At 36.3% G+C, this 25,905-nt stretch overlaps 1 protein-coding gene across 2 annotated transcripts in view; it reads right to left on the reverse strand.

The window, feature by feature from the left end:
* Positions 1 to 25,905, reverse strand: part of CNOT2 (CCR4-NOT transcription complex subunit 2) — a 132,073-nt gene that overhangs the window by 65,471 nt on the left and 40,697 nt on the right. Inside the window, exon 2 of one of the 2 annotated variants that reach the window (XM_086712827.1) lies at positions 14,140 to 14,282. In XM_086712827.1, coding sequence (XP_086568953.1) covers positions 14,140 to 14,187 — 48 coding nt within the window. In that variant the 5' untranslated portion in view covers positions 14,188 to 14,282. The remainder of the gene's footprint in view (positions 1 to 14,139; positions 14,283 to 25,905) is intronic. The other variant, XM_086712826.1, reaches the window with a different exon arrangement.

Raw genomic sequence — 25,905 nt, forward strand, 5'->3', positions numbered from 1 at the left:
CCCTAGAGGAGAAAGCAGGAAAAGACCTCTCTGACCTCAGCCATAGCAATCTCTTACTCGACACATCCCCAAGGGCAAGGGAATTAAAAGCAAAAATGAATTACTGGGACCTTATGAAAATAAAAAGCTTCTGCACAGCAAAGGAAACAATCAACAAAACTAAAAGGCAACCAACAGAATGGGAAAAGATATTTGCAAATGACATATCGGACAAAGGGCTAGTATCCAAAATCTATAAAGAGCTCACCAAATTCCACACCTGAAAAACAAATAACCCAGTGAAGAAATGGGCAGAAAACATGAATAGACACTTCTCTAAAGAAGACATCCAGATGGCCAACAGGCACATGAAAAAGATGCTCAACGTCGCTCCTTATCAGGGAAATACAAATTAAAACCACACTCAGATATCACCTCACACCAGTCAGAGTGGCCAAAATGAACAAATCAGGAGACTATAGATGCTGGCGAGGATGTGGAGAAACGGGAACCCTCTTGCACTGTTGGTGGGAATGCAAATTGGTGCAGCCACTCTGGAAAACAGTGTGGAGGTTCCTCAGAAAATTAAAAACAGACCTACCCTATGACTCAGCAATAGCACTGCTAGGAATTTACCCAAGGGATACAGGAGTACTGATGCATAGGGGCACTTGTACCCCAATGTTTATAGCAGCACTCTCAACAATAGCCAAATTATGGAAAGACCCTAAATGTCCATCAACTGATGAATGGATAAAGAAATTGTGGTTTATATACACAATGGAGTACTATGTGGCAATGAGAAAGAATGAAATATGCCCTTTTGTAGCAACATGGATGGAACTGGAGAGTGTGATGCTAAGTGAAATAAGCCATACAGAGAAAGACAGATACCATATGTTTTCACTTTTATGTGGATCCTGAGAAACTTAAGAGAAACCCATGGGGGAGGGGAAGAAAAAAAAAAAAAAGAGGTTAAAGTGGGAGAGAGCCAAAGCATAAGAGACTCTTAAAAACTGAGAACAAACTGAGGGCTGATGGGGGGTGGGAGGAAGAGGAGGGTGGGTGATGGGTATTGAGGAGGGCACCTTTTGGGATGAGCACTGGGTGTTGTATGGAAACCAATTTGACAATAAATTTCATATATTGAAAAAAAAAAATTTTTTTTAAGTAAAAAAAAAAAAGAAATCTTGTAATCTGTACTTCTAACCAAAATGTAGTAGTAGGAACATGGTCTTTTCCTGCCTCACCTGAAACAAATTTTAAAAAAGGATAAAATATATTAACCAATGGTTTTTAGACATAGAACATAAGGCAGCTCAAGACAACCCCTGAAAGAAGAGAAAAGAGTAAATGTGAGGCTTACAAACAGCCTTGCTTATAGACTGGAGGAGTTTCTGGGCTCCAGTGCAGTGAGAGGGAGCCCTGGTGGAACTCAGAAATGTCCACCACGAATTGAGTAAGTGTAGCTGAGTCTAGGTGGGCCAAGGCAGCTGGTGTGAAAAGGCTAGAGAGTACCAGACAGAAGAGAGCTGCAAAGAAAATGAGTTCTAAAGACCCAAACAAGGTGTCTCTGGAAGCTTCAGCTAAGCACTGATCAACATATGCATGGAGCAAAGTACCAGAGGCTAGAAAAAGAGTGGTAACAACCTCCAGGGCTCACACAGGGCTGTTCCCACAAGTCAGAGTATTAAAATATAATTCACAAGGCATTGTACAGTATACTCAGAAGAGTACAGTTGGGAAAAATTAGACCTAGACTAAAGGCTACTGGGTTTCTGTGTAAAACACCTTAAAATTAAAAGACAAAAAAAAGGAAGTATCAAAGAGCCCAAACAGCTTCTAAGTAACTACATTCTGTCATTAAGAAAGCTCAAGAATATTAGCAAAAATACAAATATATAGCACCAAAAAGGTAAAATTTCCAAGGGCTGGCATCCAAACAAAAACTACCAGGCAACAGGGCACCTGGGTAGCTCAGTCAGTTGAATGTCCAACTTCAGCTCAGGTCATGATCTCGCGGTTCACAAATTCAAGCCCCTCATCAGGCCCTCTGCTGTCAGAGTGAAGCCTGCTTCGGATCTCTGTCCACCTCTCTCTGCCCCTCCCCCACTCGTGCTCTCTCAAAATTAGATAAAACACTAAAAAAAACACACAGAGGAAAGAAAAAAATTTAAAACATCAGTAAGCTGTGGGACAACTTCAAGTGATCTACTATACGTATAATCGGAGTCGCCAAAGTAAAACAGGGAGAGAACATTTAAAGAAATGATGGATAAAAAATTCCCAAATTTGATAAAATCTCTAAACACAAATTTAAGGGGCTCAATAAATTTCAAACACATGAGTCATGAAGAAAATTATACCAAGACACAGCATAATCAAAATCTGTAAAACCGGTGATAAAAAAAAAAATTTAATACTGGGGCACCTGGGTGGCTCAGTCAGTTAAGCATCCAACTCTTGATGGCTGACAGCATTGAACCTGCTTGGGATTTTCTCTCCCTCTCTTGCTGTCCTCCCCAGCAACCTCCCTCTCTCTCTCTCCCTCTCTCTCTCTCTCAAAATAAATAAACATTAAAAAAAAAACCTTAATATTAACCAGAAAGAAAAAGTTATGTTATGTAAAGAGGATTATGTAAAGGCCCCCCCACAAGGGGGTGAGTGGCTCAGTTGGTTAAAAGCATCTGACTCTTGATTTCGGTGCAGGTCCTGATCTCAGTTCGTGGGTTCAAGCCCTGCATCGGGCTCTGTGCTGACAGTGTGGAGCCTGCTTGAGATTCTCTCTCTCCCTCCTCTCTGCCCTTCTGCTACTTGCACATGCACTCTCTATCTCTCAAAATAAATAAATAAACTTAAAACAAAATGACAGATTTTTTTTTTGTCAGAAATTATCTAAGCCAGAAGACATTAGAGCAAAATCTTTAAAATACTAAAAACAAAACAAAAAACCTGTCAATCTTTAATTCCATACCCAGCAAAAAATCCTTCAAAAATGAAGAGCAAATAAAGACTATTACAGACATAAAAAACGTGAAAGAATCCATCACTATCAGAAACGCATCACAAAAATGTTTAAAAAAAAATTTTTTTAACGTTTATTTATTTTTGAGGCAGAGAGAGACAGAGCATGAACGGGGGAGGGTGAGAGAGAGAGGGAGACACAGAATCTGAAACGGGCTCCAGGCTCTGAGCGGTCAGCACAGAGCCCAACGTGGGGCTCGAACTCGTGGACCGTGAGATCATGACCTGAGCCGAAGTCGGACGCTTAACCGACTGAGCCACCCTGGCGCCCCACAAAAATGGTTTTTAGTTAAGGTCTTTCCTGATAGCTCTTTATCCTGTAGACTCACATTGTCAGAAATAATTCAAAGAGTAAAAATGCGGTTTGCTATAAGCACAGAACTAACTACTTGTTAGATATGTAGGAAAGAGGTACTTGACAGAGATACTATAAAAGACCTAACAGTCAATTTTCAAAAAGTGTTTTCTTTAATGTTTATTCATTTTTGAGAGACAGAGACAAAACATGAGAGGGAAAGGGGCAGAGAGAGAGAGAGAGAGAGACAGACAGACAGACAGACAGACAGACACAGAATCTGAAGCAGGCTCCAGGCTCTGAGCTGTAAGCACAGACCCGATGCAGGGCTTGAACCCACAAACTGTGAAATCAGGACCTAAGCCAAAGTCGTACGCTTGACCGACTTAGCCACTCAGGTTCCCCAATTTTTTTTTTAATCTTAGTAATTGGTATATCTAGAAAGATGTAAGATCTTTATATCTATATCTAGAAAGATATAAAGATCTGTACTATTCTAGGGTGTGATAGTTTAGGAGTAAATACAATTTGAACTTATGCATGTGTACAGGATGTCTGAAATTGAGAACCAGAAATATCCATTTACTCTGACTCTAAATGTGGCCCTAAAATAAACTGCTTGATGAAATTGGGTCCCAAAGATTATAGGTTGGAAGTTTTTGTAGTATGTCATGAGGATATTCATATTCAAGTAGCGATCAAAGAAGCCCAACTAAAAGAACTGTGGACTAACGGACATGACACTTGTGGGTTAAGCAAAAGTTCTTTTTAAAAGAGCTATCTTCAAGATTATAAACTTTGGAAGAATCAAGATGATAGGCTGTGTAGGGAACCACAACATGTGTCATTCCTTAAATAAAAATTTAATTACTTTAAATAATTTTGCCTAGGTTACACATAATAAAAAAAAAAACTTTAAAAGTTCTCCAAGTGAAAGGAAAATGACAATATAAAGAAAGGTAAGGAGGGGGGCACCTGGGTGGCTCAGTCGGCTAAGCGTCCGACTTCAGCTCAGGTCACAAGCTCACGGTCCGTGAGTTCGAGCCCCGCATCGGGCTCTGGGCTGATGGCTCAGAGCCTGGAGCCTGCTTCCGATTCTGTGCCTCCCTCTCTCTCTGCCCCTCCCCCATTCATGCTCTGTCTCTGTCTCAAAAATAAATAAACATAAAAAAAAAAAAAGAAAAAAAAAAGAAAGGTAAGGAGGGAAAAGGAAAGGGAACTGAAGGAGGCAGGCAAGAAAGGGAAGAAAAAAAGTTGTAAGAAGAGAAAAAAGGGAAAAGATAGGATGGAAAGAGAAAAGAAAGAATGGCAAGGGATGTTTTCAATTATGGATGATGATAAAAAGCAGAAATAATAAGCCCCCTCAAATTACAATGAACAATGAGAATATATAATAGAAGCAAGAAATGCTTCCCGTAAGAAGTGAAATTTCACTTGAGACCTAGAAAATGATTAAGATCATGTTTCTGGTACTAGGATATACTATACACAAAAACCAAAATGCTCCACTCAAAACCAACTTAAAAATGTTCCATGAAGTATTGGTTCAGCCAATCAACAAATATTCACTAAGCATATGCCAGACCTCATTCACAAATGCAGATACAGTGTGAACAAAATATCAGTGAAAACTAACACAGAGATTACATCTTTATTTTTAAATGAATTGTTATGGGAGAAAGGGAAATTCAGCACCTCAAAACAAAGTAAAAGCTAGAGTTCAGAGAAGACACAAGTTTATATCCCCAAAGGAGAATTTGCCCAAGGTAGGAAAGCTGTTAAAAGACCTTCTCAAAAAGCAAGTACCTTAAAAGGGTATACCATAATTGTAATAACCTCTTAGTGAAGAAAGCACTTGAATGTCATGATTTTGATGCTAGGCAGAAAGAGGTAAAGGAAAGCTCTTCTGAGAATCAACAGCCATAAACCAGCCTGAATTCACACTACCTATATGGACTGCAACCTAAGGTAACATTTTATTTTTAACCGGTCCTGGACTGGTAGACTCTTAGGCACCAGCAAAAGCAAATGCAAATCAAATCCCCTTGGGGGATGTCCTTCCACCTAGTCCTCAACAAATTCCCACAGCTAAGAAACATGAAATGGTGACAAAACACACACAAGGAAACAAGGTACCACAAGTGAAAACCAGCAGAAACAAAAGACATTAAGAATGATCTGCCAGATGGGCGCCTGGGTGGTTCAATTGGCTGGACGACCAACTTCGGCTCAGGTCATGACCTCACAAGTTCATGAGTTCATGAGTTCAGGCCCCACATCAGGCTCTGTGTTGACAATTCAGAGCCTAGAGCCTGGAGCCTGCTTCAGATTCTATGTCTCCTGCTTGCTCTCTGCCCCTCCCCCACTCATGCGCGCACACTCTTTTTCTCTCAGAAATAAACATTAAAAATAAATTAAAAAAAAATGATCTGTAGCAATTTCCAATTGCTGGATTTATCACACATTAAACACAAGAATGTATATAATAATTAAAGAAAAAATATGATAGAATCCAGATCTAAACAAAGGAATGAATAATAATATGTGAATAATAATGAGCAAATATGTGGGTAAAGAAGACACAGACACCAAGATTAACAGATATGATCTAATGGGAAAAACAGCAATACACCCACCAATCGATCAATACACATTTTGTTCCAAGTTCATAAACAGGTAAGTGTATCATACTAACTACACTCTCTAGCTACAGTGAAACTGCATGAGAAATCAGCAACAGCTAGAAAACTAGAAAAATCTCATAGGTTTGAAAAATTTTAAATGACAAATCTGTAGCAAGGCTGACAAAGAGAAAAGGGACATAGTCAACAATCTTAAATATGAAAAAGAGGCTACAGAAAAAAATCTCTTTATCCTGATAGAGTATATCCACGCACAAAAAAATACTGCAGAAAATATCATACCGGTGACAACTTAAAGCTTTTAAGACAAGAAATAAGACAAAAGATTTCTATTAACACTTCAACAATGTATCAGAAATATTAGTGAGTTCAGAAATCAAGTTATAAATAATAAAAGTATCAAAACTGCAATTTCCAGATGATATGCTTATCCACATGAAAACTCCTTAGGAACCTGCAGATAAATTATAAGAATAAAAAGTTTAGCAACATTAATGGATACAATAATCAATCTAAAAAAAATTGAGTGTAGGGGCACCAGGGTCGCTCAGCCCATCTGGTGAGTGTCAACTTCGGCTCAGGTTATGATCTCTCCATTAGTGAGTTCAGGCCCCGCTGACAGTTCAGAGCCTAGAGTCTGGAGCCTGCTTTGGATTATGTGTCTCCCTCTCTCTCTGTCCCTCCCCTGCTCAGGGTCTGTCTGTCTCTCTCTCTCTCTCTCTCAAAAATTAAAAAAAAAAAAAAAAAAAAAAAATTAAAAAATTTTTTAAAGATATGGGAAAATATCTTCACTTACTTGATTTCAATATGGAAATGTCTTACACAGCCTCCATAAATTCTTTAAAAAAACTTTGACGTCAAATGTCGTATCAGTATGAACACTGTCAAGGTACTCAAAATTATTAAAAACACTCCTAAAAATATTCTTGAAAGGGCTTTTGTGAATTTAAGTTTCCTGAATTTTGAGAACATGGCTTGGTTCAAAATACTCTTCTAACTTCATCAAGCTCCCTCTTCGGTTGTTTTTCTTTTCTTTTTTTTTTTTTTAATTTTTTTAACGTTTTATTTATTTTTGAGACAGAGAGAGACAAAACATGAATGGGGGAGGGTCAGAGAGAGGGAGACACAGAATCCGAAACAGGCTCCAGGCTCTGAGCTGTCAGCACAGAGCCCGACGCGGGGCTTGAACCCACAGACCGCAAGATCATGACCTGAGCCGAAGTCGGCCGCTCAACCGACCGAGCCACCCAGGCGCCCCTCTCTTCGGTTGTTTTCATGTAACGTTTAAAAATACTGGGTTGAGGGGCGCCTGGGTGGCGCAGTCGGTTAAGCGTCCGACTTCAGCCAGGTCACGATCTCGCGGTCTGGGAGTTCGAGCCCCGCGTCAGGCTTTGGGCTGATTGATGGCTCAGAGCCTGGAGCCTGTTTCCGATTCTGTGTCTCCCTCTCTCTTTGCCCCTCCCCCGTTCATGCTCTGTCTCTCTCTGTCTCAAAAATAAATAAACGTTAAAAAAAAATTAAAAAAAAAAAATACTGGGTTGAGCATCAGACTCCTGATTTTGACTCAGGTCATGATCTCAGGGTCATGGGATGGAGCCCCACGCTGGGGTCCGTGCTCAGCGTGGAGCCTGCTTAGGATGCTCTCTCTCTGTCTCTCTCTCCCTTCCCCCACTGCCCCTCTCCCCTGTTCAAGCTCTCTTAAATATATACATATATATACACGTATATACATATATACATATATATACATATACACACGTGTGTGTGTGTGTGTGTGTGTGTGTGTGTGTGTGTGTGTTTATCTGGCTGTTTTCTGAGATTTTCTGGCTCTGTCCTCCTCTCTCATTTTTATCTAGAGGTTCTCTTTCCTCTGTCTCTGTTGTCTCTATCCTGCTCAATCATGATTCTATTCCCAGAAACTTCTCAGCAGAATCCTGGAAGGGAGCACTGGTAGGCCAATCTTGAGAGATGACAGAACAAGGCTGCTCACGTTAGGCCTCACTACAGGTCCTTTACACAGATCTAATATACAGGTGGGCACCATCTCTCCCAGTTTCAAACTGGATAATCACTTTCAAATTGGTTGTTCACCACTCCGAGGTGCTTCTATTCTCAGGCAAGATACCCCAATGCTTTTCTCTACCTTCTTATGTACTGAAACAGATACACGTAGGTTTTTTGGTTATTTCTCATCTGCTTACATTTGGGAGGGTTCATGGGGATACCTCATCACCAAGTTTTGTTATAAATGTTTTCATGGTTTGGGTTTTGCTACCCAGTTGATCTATTTTTATGTGGGAATTCAGAAAGATTTTAAAAACTAAGCTGCCCTCATCCCAGAATCTAAGCAAGGCGTTAGAGTATATTTTGAAAATTAATTTTGCTTACTTCTGTATTTTTTCTGATTCATAGAATTATCTGCACTCATGTTTTAATTTTCCTGATGAATGACTTAATGATGAACACATACTAATATTTATGAATGAAGCAAATTACTTAAATGAAGATTTTTTTTTTTTCCAAAAGAGAATATATTTCCCAACAGGAGCACTACAGTGAATACAGATACTGCCAGATATTTTAAATGTTGGGAAAACACAGCAGTTATCTGTCAAGATACTATGCTAACTACTGTTAAGTGGCTTAGACCTAATTACTCAACAGAGCTGTTCAGTTACTTCTTTTGGCCTAGGGGCACTGTGAAAACATTATCAAGACACTAAGGGTACCCTATACCATGTATCTTGATGAAACTTGCTTTCTGGAAAAAATCACCTCATTTGATGATTTCAGAAGATGGAAAAGAAGTATCAGAAGATACAATGCAATGAAAGTAGGCTAACATTGTTAGCGTCCTATAATTATGAGCCAACGATGAGTGCCTTGGGAATTCATTTAACTTTATGTTCTTGGCCAGGGGAAGAAAAATAAGGAGGAAATAAAAATAAAAAATAAATGTCAAAATTTATTAAAAAAATATTCAAGTCATGGAGTCAACAGGATTTCTGTTGTTGATAATGTGATCATGACATAAGCAGAAGCATCACATTCAAAAGTGTAATTATAGGCACTAACCTCATTGTGTAACTGCAAGTGAATTTAATAGTCATCCATTTTGAATGTCTTCTATACCCTTGCTTCATCTCTGGCCACAAACAATAGGGTACAGCCATTTGTTTACAAGAGTTTCAAAAGAAAGGAAGAATAAACTGTGAACCAGCTCATTGGTTTCAGACATCGATTTCTGAACCAATTCCTTCCTCAGCTAACTCCTGTTTACCTTAATGCAGTGTCAAACAGCAACATTGATGAAAGCCTCCATCTTTCTGCTCTAGGTACCAGATCTACTCTGACGACTCTTGAATTGCTACGTACCCATTTGAAAGAAAAGTCTTGTTCTCTTCATTAAGTGTTCTTTATATTCATTATGCATTTTTAACATACTTTAACATCTTACAGATTCTAAGATGCTTTGATGTTGGTGCTGTTTTCAATCATACTAGAAGGTATCAATGAATGGTTACAAGCTACTATGTTACAACTATGATTCTAAGATACCATGTTGTAAGATGTATCCTGACAGCAGAAAAATATAAATTTTCAATAAAATGTAACTCAGAATAAAAGAAACAGGGTACATCATTCCTTATTTACATTACATTTTTATTGCAGTGTAAAAAATAAAAATGTAATTTGTATATTGTGCTGTATAACTGTCTTGCACACCAAAAGGAAAAATATCTACTGATGTATTTGTGTTAAAATAATTAAGCAACTTGTATTTTAAATGCTTTCTATTATGCAGAAATACTTGAGTGAATAGTCAGATAAGTATTTAGTGTTTCGGCCATATCTGGGAAATTGTTCTGGTTGGGCTAGAAATACGTTCTTTTTTCCTATTTGAAGTAATGAAATATATGGGCAAAGTCACCTCACAATACATAAAGATGCACCTGTATACACCGAAACACACGTTACAAAACTATAAAAATAAAAAGAATGAAACAGAAAATTCAAACTAGTGATTACTTCTGAGAAGGAGGCAAGGGAAGGGTGGCACACGGAAACTTCTCCATTAAGTGTAATATGCAAGCTGCAGAAAAATGCTAATTTGTTAGAAACAAAGACAACAAATTACATTTGCACTTGCATCGTTATTTGAAAAGATCTGAAAAGATATACACTAAACAGTTAAGGTAAACTTTCAGTCTATTTTATATTTTCATTATTCTTCAAAGTTTTTGCAACGCATACCTGTAACTTCTGTGATTTAAAATATAAAAAGGAAATAAAATATTTAATGATGGGGGAGGGAGAAGGAAATGACAATACAATCACTGCCACAATTCTGTGGCATGTTATATCCCACAAAGTTAATGCAGCAGTTTCAACTATGAGGTATTCTCCAGGAACATACGGATTAGGATGCATTAGATTCAGTTTATAGGTAACAATGAACTAACCAACATGACATTATCAATGACCTCATATTATAAAAAGTTCCATTCAGAGTAACATCTAAAAATCTTGGAAATATCAGTAGTTATGTTACCCAGCACACTCTACAATTTCTTTCTTTCACTTAATTCGTTTTATTTAACGTTACTGAAACATTCATTAAACAACTATTATTTACCCAAAACCATGGTAGGTACTGGCAGTTCCAAGATGAACAAATATAGCTCTAGCTCATACAGTAGTACCGTCCAAGACAATATTCTGAAATGACCTAAAATTTCTACATCTGCACCATCTGATATGGTAGCCATTAAAGGAAAGTAGCTGTTAGGCATTTGAAATGTGGCTAATACAACTGGAAAACTAAAATTTTTAAATTTTAATTCAAATACATTTAAATCTAAATAGCCACTTGTGGTTAGTGCCTAAAGTATTAGCACAGGTCTACAGGAAGACAAGGACAAATAGATAGCTTACAATGTATTTGGTCAACACTAAACTATAAGTATCTACAAAGGTTATGAGAGCAAAGAAAAAGGAACACTGAGCTCATATAAGTGTACTTCTGGAAGTACTAATAATACCTAATTCTTGAACCATGTGAAACAAAGGTGAGGCATTACATGAAGAGGAAACAAGTAAAGGCTTAAGTGTAAAAGCGTATGGTAGGGAGATTAAAATCAGTTTTGTATTCCTAACTGAAAAAAATGCATACTAGGAAGTCAGAGGAGAGACACTGGAAGGGTAAATAAATGCAGATTGGGGTCAGAATATGGAAATACTGTATAAAGTTTAAGAGTTTGGTTTTATTACATACGAGATGGAAAGCCAGTGATGAGTTAAATTAGTAATTAGCATGGTTGGATTTGTACATACTTATCATTGAAATAAATTAGTAGAAATTAAAGGAAGATAAGTAAATACTGGCAAAACTGGGGGATTATATTTTCCTGAAAAAAGCTTGGCAATCCTTTCAAAACTGAATGAACTATGAACCATTTAAATAATTAAATTCTCACATGAACTAATAATATAGCAGTCTAAGCAAATAAAAGTCAACTACTAGATTCAAACTCCAAAAACTTAACTGGGTTTAAATTTATAGAAAGAAATGAAACAAAGTAAATACCAGTATAAAAATCAGTACTTCAACCAACACCCATTTGAAAGTCATTAGTTTTTAGCACAAAGGTGAAGGAATACATTTTCTTAAGCTAAATTCCTAAGGCTTTTTATCAGGTCTACAAGGAAATGAGAATTAGAGATCTTTCTTATTAAACTCTGGAATATTAGCCTATTATTATCAGGATGCCTAAATATCACTATAAATCATCAAGTGCCCTTCAAAAACAAAACCCCACGAAAGATGAACTGAGTGCAAACACTGGTACAAAGAAATCCTATTTTATCCATGAAAAAAACAAAATTCCTCAAAATGGAATTTTTAAAAAAATCCAAATCATTTCGTGTCAGCATATATAAACTTTTAGTGCTACCCATACAAATACAAGTGATTTATTTGATATTATTTTGAATTTCCCATGTGCTTTTAATATATTCATCATCACATCAGAAAGGGAAATTATATTTCTATATATGTCCTTTCCAAGAGAGGCTTCAAAAATAAAATAATTATGCAATGGAGATTTAAACAATTGTTTCCAACAATATTTCAACATGTATTAAGTGTTACTAAGTAACAATAAAAAAGGAGAAATATTTTCAGACAGAAAAACTCTAACCAAGAATTTTTTCAAAGAAGCTAAAGAACCTGGATTATTGGTAAATAATGTAACTGGAACAATATAGTATTTTTAGAGTAGAGTGAGCAGGAATTAGAAAATCTCTTCAATACAATGTCATTTTGTTCCTTTCTTAATGAAAATTTTGGAATTCTATATTAAAATGATTCCATGAAGTAAATTACCATACTGTATAACCATACAAAAGTTCTATACTTACACTTTACCAACCTGATTATGAGCACCAAAAAGCCACATAGCCTAGAATCACAATACTCTTAAAATAATTTAGCAGAACCTATCAAAAGATGCAACAGCCCAAGCAGTGTGACCACTTAAACTCTTATGAGTCAAGGTACTTGGAAGTGGTTGTGAGGCCGGAGGAGCTAGAGCAAGTAGGAAAATGAGCAAAGGCCATGTTGGTCAAGTCTGTAAGAACCCTGAATAGACAGAAAAGGTTACAGGGAGAACTGTGTCTGCAGAGCCACAACTACGGCTTATTAAAATCATAAAGATCTGGCAAGAAACTTCAGACAGCAAGTGAAAGGAAGAACAACTGGACACTATTTTTATTAGGCACAGTGCCCAAATGAGAACCTAAAACAAGTAAATCTAAATCTTGTAATCAAAGGATCTTTGCTATAAACACCATGAAGACCCATTCACAATTTTTTTCCACTATTTACCTTTCCAATTTGAGGGAAGAAAAGATTAACTGAGCTAAAATAAATGATTAGCAGAGAAATGGTTAGTGAATCAAAGCTGCTGCTATAACACTAAGTTGCCTTCAACAGCTTCGAGGGAACAAAACTGGTAGGTGGCAGGGTGTGAGGGAAGCTGAACATGTATGTACCCATGCAGAAAGCCTACAGCTTATCCTTACCTGAGCTTTGAAGTATTCTGTACTCTGAATTACTGCATAATTTGGTAATGTTATTATTAAAAAAGGAGAGTTTCTTTGAAAAATGAAATTCAAAAAAAATTTTTTAATCACTATTTCATACCACTATCTTTAAAATTCACCTTCCTTTAAAACCTCAGAAAGAGGAATATTACACTTCAACCACCTTTTAGCATGTTTACATGCTACATGTAGGGAATGGATACTATTAACCAGCTTAATAAATGACAAAACAAGGGGCGCCTGAGTGGCTCAGTTGGTTAAGCGACCGACTTCGGCTCAGATCATGATCTCACGGTTTGTGAGTTTGAGCCCCGCATCGGGCGCTGTGCTGACAGCTCAGAGCCTGGAGCCTGCTTCGGATTCTATGTCTCCCCACCCCCTCTCCTGCTCCCTCAAGCTTTGGATTCTATGTCTCCCTCCCCTGCTCACGCTCTGTGTCTCTCTGTATCTCAATAATAAATAAATGTTAAAAAAAAAATTAAAAAAAAATAAATGACAAAACAAGAATCTAGCATTATAAGGATAGCAAGTGAATGAGAAATTCAATAGAATTTGGGTCTCTGAGCACCCTGGGATGTTGCATTTCTGTTTCTTTTATATTCTAACCAATTTTGTCTACACATCTGTGATGCTCTATTAACCCTGAATATAGCCTAAGAATTCAGGTTTATTCCTCCAGGAATAATAATATGTACATGTGTGTGTGTGTGTGTGTGTGTGTGTGTGTGTGTATGTATGTACACACACACACACACACACACACACACACACACACACTCAGCACTTTGTTTTATGGAATACTAGCTCTGAACCCAGCCATGGAGTCATAAATTGTGTACCAGATAATCTAAGATTTGACATATACATAAAGAATTACGTTGACACTAACAAAATATACATTTATCATAAGCATGATTTAAATGTTCCCAACTATTTCAGCTGTCAAAGCCAACACATGCATTTTAAATTATAAGCCAAAGTTTTCATATTGAAGTATATCCAATTTGCTGGTTTCAATTAAATATAACATATTAAACAGTTCAATGTAGCAATATGATCAAAAGACAAAAAGGGGGAAAAAAAAACTGATCTTACCTGGTAGTTTCTTTTCTCAGATAATGTATGTCCATCAGTCCTCACCATAGAGTCGTGTCCTTTCCTCACAGTACTGGAGGCAATCAAATAGAACTGTCACTCAAGGGTCGTGTCACAGGAAGGACCGCCCACCAGTTCTCCCTCTAGAGTGGAATTATCCAAAAGCCGTCAAAATTACTAACATGTAAACATATGAACAGCAGCAAAAATATCCAATATGATACATATAAAACAGAAACAAAAAGTACTATTTTAATATCATAATGCATCTTTCTCTTAACCATCTAGGGAGGGCTAGATTGGTAGATACTTTAAAAAATTATTAAATATAAAAAACTCTTATACTCTCTCCAATTAAAACTGTACACCAGACCTCACACACAAAGAGGACACTTATGGTCAATAAAACAGTGGACAAAAAAAGTTCAGCCCTCAACTGATATATTTTTTCTTTTAAATACTCTATTAGTCTCAGAAATACCCAATTAATTCAGATTCAGTTGTGTAATTTGAAATCATTCGCCTCCTAAGGCTTGTTTATCAGAACTGTTATTCATTCAGTTTATGAGGTTTATTTCTATGCCGTAAGACTGGAATATATCATATATTCTCAGGATGATTAATAGATGCAAACTTAACTCAATATACTATTTAAAATTTACTCCAAGGAAGAGTAGCAACATATGCCAACTTTCTGGATGCCTTTGTCCTTCAATACTCTAATTTCATAATGCTCTATTTATTTATTTTTTACATTAAAGCAGAGAAATAATAGAGCTTATTTCTTAACTTGGACAGAGATAAATAAATCCAAAATGATGAGGCACTATGCACCTCAGGTACCCAAAAAAAAAAAAAAAAAAGTCACTGAAGCAGAGGTGAGAGTCCCTAGAGATGTAAACTCAAAAATGTAAACTGTAAACTGAAAATTGAAAGACCAAAAACTCAAAAGTGGTATCTACAAAGAAGTTGTAAACATTATCTTTTCAAGACAAATGTCTCTCACCTGTTTCAGTAAAATGTTTACCCTAGGGAAATGGTACATATCCTACTGAATTAATATATAATAGTTGCTAACCACTAAAAGTTCAAATTTAGAACAATTATTTAACATCACACGAAATATGCTTTGGGATAGGCTAATAAAAACCTTTAATTTAAATTCATAGTAAGCATGAATCAATTTTATTAAAACCAATCAATACACACAAACACCCCCCTATGGATTACCTCCAAAACGCAGTCTAGTAAGGACAGAAAACATTTTCAAGGAAAATAAATCACTAAAAATTAGTATTATTACATAAAAGAATTCACATTATGAAAACCTACATTCCATCTTTGGTTTTATGTCTAATCACAAATACAAAGCTAGTGGGTGCTATACTTTTACTTAATGTGGACCACCTGACATTGTATGTTTGGCTGAAATACTTTAAGATGCCTGACTCTAGGCCAAAAATGTTAATTGCTCATTACCAATTTATATGTACCAGTGATATTAAGTATGTTCTCAAACATAACAAATGAGAAAGATTTTTTAAACTGTAGGTATATTTACTGCCATAAATGTAATCTTTATCATCTAGCAAGGAATTAGGTTAATCATAAAATAAAATTATCAAGTGAACTGATGCACAAGAATAGTTAAGTGACACACATTCAGCTCCAATTTAAATGTTCATGATTGTTACAAAATGGGAGCAAAACTATTTATTATGTATTTTTACCCCCCCACCAAAAAAAACCCTAATCCTGTTTTAATGTGTTCTTTAATATTTATTTTTTTTTGAGAGAGGGAGAGCAGGCATGAGTGAGGGAGGGGCAGAGAGAGGGGGAGCCAGAGGATCTGAAGCGGGCTCTGTGCTGACAGCAGAGAGCCAGCTGAAGGGCTCAAACCCACTGACTGTGAGATCATGACCTGAGACGAAGCTGAATGCTCAACCAACTGAGCCACCCAGGAGCACCTAATGTTAGTGTTTTATAAAAATAATAATTTAAAACAGCACTTGCCAAAACTATTAATCTACTCATGGCAACTCTGAATTCAATGGATAATAATGTAAAATTTCAGTTTTTTCTTACAGGGCAAATTTTATTTTTCCTTATTAAATTAGCTATGTTTACATTAAAGCCCATACATTACCATCACATTATACTAGTTTCATCAAAAGATGTTAGCAATCTAAAATCAGGCAAGGCAATTTTCAAAGTAATGTAATGTATGTTAACATAACCTAACTATGTAAAAAACTATTATGAGAACTTTATATGCTAAATAAATAAACCTTAATTAAAGGTAAAAGTTATTATTTAATCTGTAAACTTACCAGTTAAAAGACAAATATTAACTTTGGAATACTATGGATTTTAGCACAAAGGGAAAACTTGTTTCTGTTCATTTCTTTTGTTTCTCCCTCTTGGGATAACTTCAAATATTTCATGTCTTAGGGTTTCAGTCAACAGCCACTATCTGCTCTAAGCAATGTATGAATCAATATTCTATATTGATCAATAACTAAGAATCATCATCTCCTTTTGACAAACAAAGGGAAAAAGGAACGAAGGCACTCTATTTTCTTCTGGGTAACCACGAAAAAGCAAACATTTGTCCCCATTATCTTATATTAAGCAAAAATGTTCACTAATAGAGTGTGTTGATACTCATTGGGAATGAAAAGATGCATAATAGATGAAAAAGAATGTAAGTATATATGTAAGACAGAGTATGTGAAAAGGAGAAAGTATAAGAAAACATGCACTCTAGCTACCTATATATATAAAAAGTTTATACACTGGTTTTCCTACAAAGTCCTAAACATTCAAAAAGTCAGAAAAGACAAATATTTATAAAACTACCATGAAATTTTCTATAAGGCAGAATGCCTTCCAAGATGGGAACACAGAGACTATACTTACTCTCCTACCTTAAATAACTAGAAAGTTAGATAAAATATATAAAACAATGATTTTCATCTCAGGACAGAGATCATCAAGAAAAAAGAACAAATGAAGTAAGCCCTACTGCAGCCTGTAGAGGTATGAGGCTAAAACATGGGAGGGGGAGGCGGAACCCAATCAAAACCTAATGGTCTCAGTGAGCTAAGGGAAACGCAAAGAATCCAAAGTTAGGGGAGACACCAAGCCAGCTACAATTTGTAGGGCAAATGAAAAGAAGGAAGCTGCAGAGAAAAAGAGCTTCAAAGATCTGAAGATAGATCACCCTCAGGGTTTAGCTGAGTAATTATCTGTGCACACATGTGAAAAACTACTTATTCTAGAGAAAAAGCCTCTGAAAAGTAATCAACCCAATCCCCAGAACTTATGTTCCCATCAACTACAGTAGGATGGCTTTAACACAGCGCGGTATTGAATAGAGTTCAGAAGGTAATGAATGCCTAAACAATGAAACCAAAGAAGCCTTAGACTAAGGATGTTATGGACCAGCACTAACAAAGTTAAAACCAAGCCTCAAAAGGATGAAGCTATTTCTGCCATAACTGAAACCCAAAACAAAACCCAACAATAGTTAAAATAATACAACACACTCCAGTATTAAATAATATAAAATTAAATATCTGGCATCCAATTGAAAATTACCAGTCATGCAAAGATGCAGGAAATACACCCCAAACAAAGTAAAATAGAACATAGAAGGATCCAGCAATGATCCAGGCGATACAATCATTAGACAAGGAGGTTAAAACAGGTATTGTAAACATATCCCCCAAATTCAAGAAGATAAAGAAAACTATGAATATGGTAACAGAAATGCAAGGGCATGGAAAAGACGTAAGTTGGCAACACAGAGGAATTTATGGTGACAGAAAAGTTCTGTATCTTGCTTGTGGTGGTGGTTATATGATTCTACATGTTTGATAAAACATCACAGAATGATAAAGACATACCAAAAAAAAGTGAGAGTTTGTGCCAATTTCTGGTTTCGATAATGTGCTGTAGTTATGTTAAGATGACGTCATTGGAGGAAGATAGGTGATGTGTATATGGGACTTCTCTGTACTATTTTTGCATCTTCTTACAAGTTTATAATTAGTTGAAAGTTAAAAAGCTTTTTTAAAAGGCTCAAACTGGGGGCACCTGGGTGGCTCAGTCCGTTAAGCTCATGTGGGATCCAGCCACTCACTGGGCTCCATGCTGGGCATAGAGCATACCTGAGATTGATTCATTCATTTCCTCCCTCCCTCCCTCCCTCCCTCCCTCCCTCCCTCCCTCCCTCCCTTCCTTCCTCCCTCCCTCCCTCTCTCTCTTTGTCTCTTTCTTTCTTCCTCCTTTCCTTCCCTTTCCTTTCTCTCCCTCCCCCCCCCCCCCCCCCCCCGCCCAGGCTCATGCACACATGCACTCTCTCAAAATAAAATAAGACTCAAACTGATATTCCAGAAATAAAAATTCAACATCTGTAATTAAACATGCATTGGATAAGATTAACAGCAGTCTTTTCTAAACTTCAAAGAAAAGTTTAGTGAATTGAAGACACAGCTGGCAATTAAAAAAATAAAAAATTAAACAGTGAGAAAACAGACGAGAAAAAAAAGAACTGTGAGACCGTACCAAGTGAGACAGTGAACTACTGGGCAATATCAAACAGCTAACTTTAATGTAGTTAGTGTCCCAGAAAGAGTGAAAGAGCGAGAAGGAAAGAAAATGGTCAAATTTTTCCTAAATTTTTTTTTTTTTAATTTTTTTTTTTTCAACGTTTATTTATTTTGGGGACAGAGAGAGACAGAGCATGAACGGGGGAGGGGCAGAGAGAGAGGGAGACACAGAATTGGAATCAGGCTCCAGGCTCTGAGCCATCAGCCCAGAGCCTGACGCGGGGCTCGAACTCACGTACCGCGAGATCGTGACCTGGCTGAAGTCGGACGCCCAACCGACTGCGCCACCCAGGCGCCCCAAATTTTTCCTAAATTTTATGAAAACTATACTCACAGAGTCAATAACTCAACCACCAAAGATAACAACAACAAAAACCTCATGATGATTTTAAAATCAAGTTGATGAAAAACAGCAAAACAGAATCTTAAAGGAGATGGAAGAGGGAAAGTATATATAAATTGAAACAGAGGGGGGAAAAAACCAGGAATGACAGTCGACTTCTCATTGAGAAACAGTGCAAAACAGGTTCAACATTTTTAAACTACAGAAGGAAAAAAAACCATCAACTGAGAGTTCCAAATCCAGCAAAAATACCTTTCAAAAATGAAGATAAATACAGCCACTTTGGAAGAGTTCAGTTTCTCATAAAGTTAAACATACACTTAACCATACAACCCAGCAACTGTGCCCCTGGGTATTTACCAAAGCAAACTAAAAACATGTTCATTTGAAAACCTGTTCACGAATGTTTATACCAATGAAGATGTCCTTTCAAACAGATGAAGGGATGAACAAAATGGTACATCTATATAGTAGGATTCCACTCAACAATAAAAAAAGATCAAGCTATTATTCCATGCAACACAAAGAAAAGAATATAGATCAAAAAGGCTATATATTACATGTTTCTAGTCATATGACATTCTGGAAAGACAAAACTACAGGGAAATAAAATAAATGAGTGGTTTCCAGGGGCCTGGAAAGGGGTGGAATAAGTGACTGACTACAAAGGGGGACACATGGAAACTTTTAGAGAGATGGAACTATTCCATATAGCACTGGAGTGGTGGATACATGATGCTATTATGCATGTGTTAAAATCCACAGAACTTCACAACACAGAGAGTGAACAGGAATGTATGCAAATTTTAAAAATCAACCAAGCGGTTAGAAATACAGACCTGGAAAAAGACTAATAGTATTTTAAATGTATGATCCAGCCACGCTGAAAGGAGTATGGGAAATGTGCTGACCTAAGTAACTGTGGAAAGTGATGTTTTAACTGCTAACTGTAAGAAGGGAGAAAAACTCTACATAAATAATGCATTCTAGTTGGCAAAATGATTCATCACAGAGCTATGGGTTAATAATTCTGAAACTGCTATGTATGTATAGTGGAGATAATAATAAGTAAAATAGATGATGGTTGGCAGGAGCCAGGTTTCTCCCTATGAGAAACTATGTAGTACTGGATTAGAGTCAGAGCCATCTTCTATTGATATCAATTTGTTCTTTATTATAAAACCCTTTAAATATTAATCATTCAGATTTTTACAGAATAGATCATTTCACTGGTATATGTCAATTGAAAATAAATTAAAAGTTGATAAAATGTCAAGTGATTAACAGGTATGTCAAAATTATACTTTGAAAGATAAGCTTGATATAAGGGTATTTAAAAGATTTTTTCAACAAGGTAAACAAAGCTAATTTCTAAAAGGCTCAAAATTTTATTTAATATTTATAATTAAGTTAAATAAGTTTATCTCTAATATCTCTTAATTTGCAATTAAGCTAAATAAGTTTATCTCTTTTTAACAGACTGGTAACACTCAAATGTCAGGAATCTAGAGAAAAATCTCTAGAAAATACTTTATTGGAGAGTGAAAATAGTTATTAGCTTTATTCTGAGTGCTATTAAATTTTGGATGTGACATCATCATATAAAAATATATATCCTGAATGGACCAAGAACCAGAAAATCTGAATTCTAGTACTAGCTTAATCAATTTCTCTCTGGCTTCAGCTTCCTAAGGAGTTTGGGAATTGTATCTAAAACATCTGTAATTTGGCAGTCATTACCAACTCAACTTCTAAGCTACAATGTGAATTTGGCCAAGTTAAGACAGTTGAACCAGTTGGATAAGCTTTACTCTTTTTTTTTTTTTAAAGAGGACATTACAAGGAGGGCACCTGTTGGGAGGAGCACTGGGTGTTGTATGGAAACCAATTTGATAATAAATAAATAAAATAGAAAGAAAGAAAGAAAGAAAGAAAGAAAGAAAGAAAGAAAGAAAGAAAGAAAGAAAGAAAGAAAGAAAAGAAAAGAAGGAAAGAAAGAGAAGGAAAGAAAGAAAGAAAGAAAAAGAGAAAGAAAAAGAGAAAGAAAAAGAGAAAGAAAGAAAAAGGAGGACATTACATTCCAGGTTGAGTATTAGAACAGACTACCAGATAGGACCGATTTCACTGGAGCTTAATAAAAGCTGAATTAAGTGCACTTAGCCATTATCTTTAAAATCTCAAGGTTACTCAAATTCCAGAACTATGTCAAGCAACTTCTTGTAAATAGGTAGACTGTAGTTACAAAACGTTATGAACTTATTTTCTTTATTTTTTATTTATGTATGTATGTATGTATGTATGTATGTATGTATGTATGTATGTATTTATTTATTTGAGAGAGAGAAAGACAGAGACAGAGCATGAGAGGGGAAGGGGAAGAGAGAGGGAGAAAGACTGAAGCAGACTCCAGGCTCTGAGCTCCGTCAGCACAGAGCCCAACGCAGGGCTCAAACCCACAAACTGTGAGATCGTGACCTGAACCAAAGTCAGATGCTTAGTCAACTGAGTCACCCAGGCGCCCCCGAACCTATTTTCTGAACAATTTTTGGTTCAATCACATGGATAAATGTTTCAAAATGTCTGAGTTGATGACTTGTACATACAAGAAATGTGAGCAGATGAAACAGATGTAAGTAAAACTCAGAGGAGTTTCAGTTTCATAACAAATGGAATGTGGGAAAATTGCCACATTAATTAAAATAGTGTTTCTGAATGTTTTAATATTCCAAGCTTCATGGGTCTAGAATTACCATGTAAAGTGAAAAGCTGCCCATATTTACAAAGGAAAACAAATAAAAATAAATTGACATATTCTCTTTAAATCAATATATTCTATGGTTGTCATCATTTCATATTTTGTAACTTAATTTGGTGTATCTTCTATTTTCTGTAGTGGTAGCCTTCCTGATGCACTACTTCTAATATACCTGTGTAGTTCCTCTCACATATATGCCAAAGAGGATTCTGGGTACCAGATACATAGAACTTACTAAGAGTAGAAAACCAGTACAACTGTCTAAAACATCCAGCATCTCAACGCAGAAATATCCTACTACCAAGTCTTAAAAGTCCCAAATAAAATTAAATACAATAAAGACAGCCCCAATGAATTTATTAAATGACAGAAGTTCAATAATTTCTGAACCACAGGCTTGGGAATTAAAATCTGTTATTTTAGGCTTAAATGAAATTAAAATTCCAACTCAGGACAATCAAGGGCGTTCTAAGCTTCCTGCTACCTGAAAACTTACATATGTCTATACAAGTTGTTAGCCTCCACGTGATTCAATTTCTTCATACAAGATCAATGCAATCTAGCTCATGACTAGGATCAAGTAAATTTATAAACCAGATTTATGATACATAAACTTCATTTAAGTAACTGTGTTGTTTGAATTAATTGATCAACAAAATCTGTCAAAGGCCAAATTTTTAGTACTTACTAATTTTATGCTAATTAAGAGCTAAAGAAAGTATTAAAATTAATAAATGTTTTAGAACCTTTAGCTAAAAATCCACAAAGGCTTCCAAGGACTGAAGTAGCTATTGCCAAAGCAGTCCCTCTAAAACAATACCATATCAGGGCGCCTCGGTGGCTCAGTCAGTTAAGCGCCCAACTCCGGCTAGGTCAAGATCTTGGATTCACAAGTTCAAGCCCTGTGTCAGGCTCTGTGCTGACAGCTCATTTGGATTCTGTGTCTTCCTCCTCTGTGCCCCTCCCCAGCTTGCTTGCTCTCTCTCGAAAATAAACAAACATTTTAAAAGAATGTTTTTTAAATAAGACCAAGTCATATTAGCCTCAGAATCTACTGTGGAATGGACAGTTCTATTAATTTAACAAAAGAACTTGCTAAAATTATAATCTCTAATTAAAACTCCTTAAAATATGTAACAACTCCCTTGTTACTCTCCTTGCAGAATGGCTGTAAGGTCATTAATATTGTTATTTCGTATCAGCAATTAAAAAATACCACACGTGAACCAGAAATCTGAAAAAATATAAAAATTTTTATAGGCAATATGTTTTTTTCTCATAATAATTTATACAAGCTGTTGATACTAGTGATAAGGTGATAACAAAAACTGACTAGTCCATACCCACTGTCATAACTGATTAGGCTTACCAAAATTATCTCTGAAAAAATGATAATCAAGTGATAAAGGGAAATTATGTGGCTTCTTACAAAAAGTAATTAAAAAGTTGTTTTTGACATAAATCTAACAAGTCAATTATATATATATATTTTTAACTCAAAATTAATTATTTTTCCAATTTTCATAACAGTATTAAATACAGCTTAAGTAAAAAAAAAAAAAAAAAGGCGGAAAATAATTACAGCTGCCCTTTAAAGAAGATAACATAAGAGTGGGTTATCGTGGGTGAACACTAACTAAATGAACATTTTCCAAACCCCTCAAAGTTTTGTCTTCATATCAAAGAGTTAAATGTTACACTATTTTCTGTATGATGGACAAGGGAATGGCCAGAGGTACTAGGCAGAGCCCTGGTACAAGACTGTCTAGGACACCATCAGAAAAAGAAGCGGGCATATTTAGAGAGGACAGAGATAGGCTAAAGGATTTATAGTTTTTTATCACAGGATGCAAACAGAATCATCTAGGGATTTTTTTTAAAAACACTGATGTCCCTTCCCTTGCCCCTACTTTCATTAACTGGGCAGGCATGGAACCCCCTCATCAGGTGCTTTTTAAAGTGCTCCAGATGATTCTAATGTGCAGCCAAGGTTAATAAGACTTTTGGGGCTAAGACTGTACAGGAAAGTGAAAATCAAAAGTTTTCATTTCAGCCTAAGTACTGAGCAAAAACAAACACTATAAACTGAAGGTAATGTAAGAGCATTATTCGTTTCTTTTGCATGCCCACGTGCCCTTTCCTTGCCAGGTCTTATTCCTACCTCTGAAAACTAATGCTAGGTCTTAAACATTACTTCTTAAAATGTTTTACAAGCACAAGATTTCTTTGGTTGAAATACATGGATTATTAAGTTCAGAAGTGGGTAATACAAAAAAGTAGATGCAAACATTACAATAAACCTTGTTAGAAGAAATTTTTAATAAAGTTCCTCTTATACAGTCAGTACAGGTTTCCCCCATATCTGAAAGTTTGCATTACACCACTTCACTTTTACAAAACACCTACATTAGTATCTGTTTTCCTAACTGAAAGAAATCCAAAGAGGATTTTTATTTTTAGGAAAAGGTAATTGTTTCTTCACTTTATGTCATTGTGGCTTAGGTAAGGTTCCATAGGAATGCTCTACTTCAGACAGCAGGGAAAACCTGCGCTTTTGTTGTTTGTTTTGTTTTGGGGAAAGTGTAAGCAGGGGAGGGGCAAAGAGGGACAAAGGATCTGAAAGTGGGCTCTGCCCTAACAGCAAGCCCTATGTGGGGCTTGAACCACACAGGTGCCTCTGTACTTAGGTTTTAAAAATATGTCCACAATCTTAACATTCCTCCCTAGAAATGTAATATTATCTATAATTTGCCAAGTATTAGGTACTGTGCACTAAATACCTTACTTGTGCAATTTCCTTCAATCCCCCAAATAATTCAATAAGGTAAATATTACTATCGCTTTCGTCCAGATGAGAAAACAACTGAGAATAAGGAAATTACACAAGGTCAAGAGCTAGGAGTAAGTTAACTTGAAGTAGCAAGGCCAAAATTTGAGCTCATGTCCACTTGACTTAAATCCAAGTCTTAGCTACTATGCTTTACTACTTCTCATATATATTTTCGTGAAAAATTATTTTTTTCCATGAAACCATTCCAAGAAAGTCTAGCTGTTAACTAATACTTCCATTCAAAAGTCTCAGTCTTCTGCTACAATAAAGAAATTAGCAATGGCGGGGGGGGGGGGGGGGAAGTAACAGACATTACTCAACTGGAGATTCAAAGTTCAGGAAGACTCTGATCAGGAAGTACCCGCAATACCATTTCAGATAAAACTTCAGAACCTAAGCAGAGAAAAAACAGGCCCTGTACCAAAAGACAAACAGCTAAATTGTTTTAAGACTGGCAGATTATTTTTGTCAACTAAGGTCTTTGTGTCTGTCTCAGTCATAGAAATGAATACATCCAATGTAGCTTACCTTTACACAATTCTTTATGAAGGGGACTTCAAAATTCCTCCAGATATCCTTTTTTTTTTTAATTTTTAAAAATGTTTATTTTTGAGAGAGAGAGAGAGAGAGAGAGAGAGAGAAGAGAAGAGAAGAGAAGAGAAGAGAAGAGAAGAGAAGAGAAGAGAAAAGGGGGGAGGGACAGAGAGCGGGAGACACAGAATCCGAAGCAGGCTCCAGGCTCTGAGCTGTCAGCACAGAGCCTGCCATGAGGCTAGAACTCACAAACCAGGAGATCATGACCTGAGCAGAAGTCAGACGCTTAATCAACTGAGCTACCCAGGCGCCCTCAGAAATCCACTGTCTACATCTCTTATTACCACCACTATAGTTCAAGCCACAATTGTATCTTGCCTAATTTGTCTCCCTCAATTATTTCCTCTAAGAACCATCTAACAGCCAATTTGGTCTAGGTATCACTGTATTTTGACATCCAGCAGTCAGATGAGATGCAACAAGCAAAGGAAATGGAGAAGCAGCAGTGAGGGAGATGAAAACCAAGGAGTATGTATAAATATGCTGGAAGTTTACAGGGGAAAAGTGGTTCAAGGAAGAGCATAGAGAATTGTTTCAAACTCTGCTTGATAAAAATAAAATAAGATGGAAATTAATCTTTGGATTTAACTGCATGAAAGTCACCGGGTAATCACAACAAGAATAATTCTGG

The sequence above is a fragment of the Puma concolor genome, chromosome B4, assembly GCF_028749965.1.
Source record: "Puma concolor isolate L17-30 chromosome B4, mPumCon1.1.hap2, whole genome shotgun sequence".
In the NCBI taxonomy this organism is placed as follows: Eukaryota; Metazoa; Chordata; class Mammalia; order Carnivora; family Felidae; genus Puma; species Puma concolor.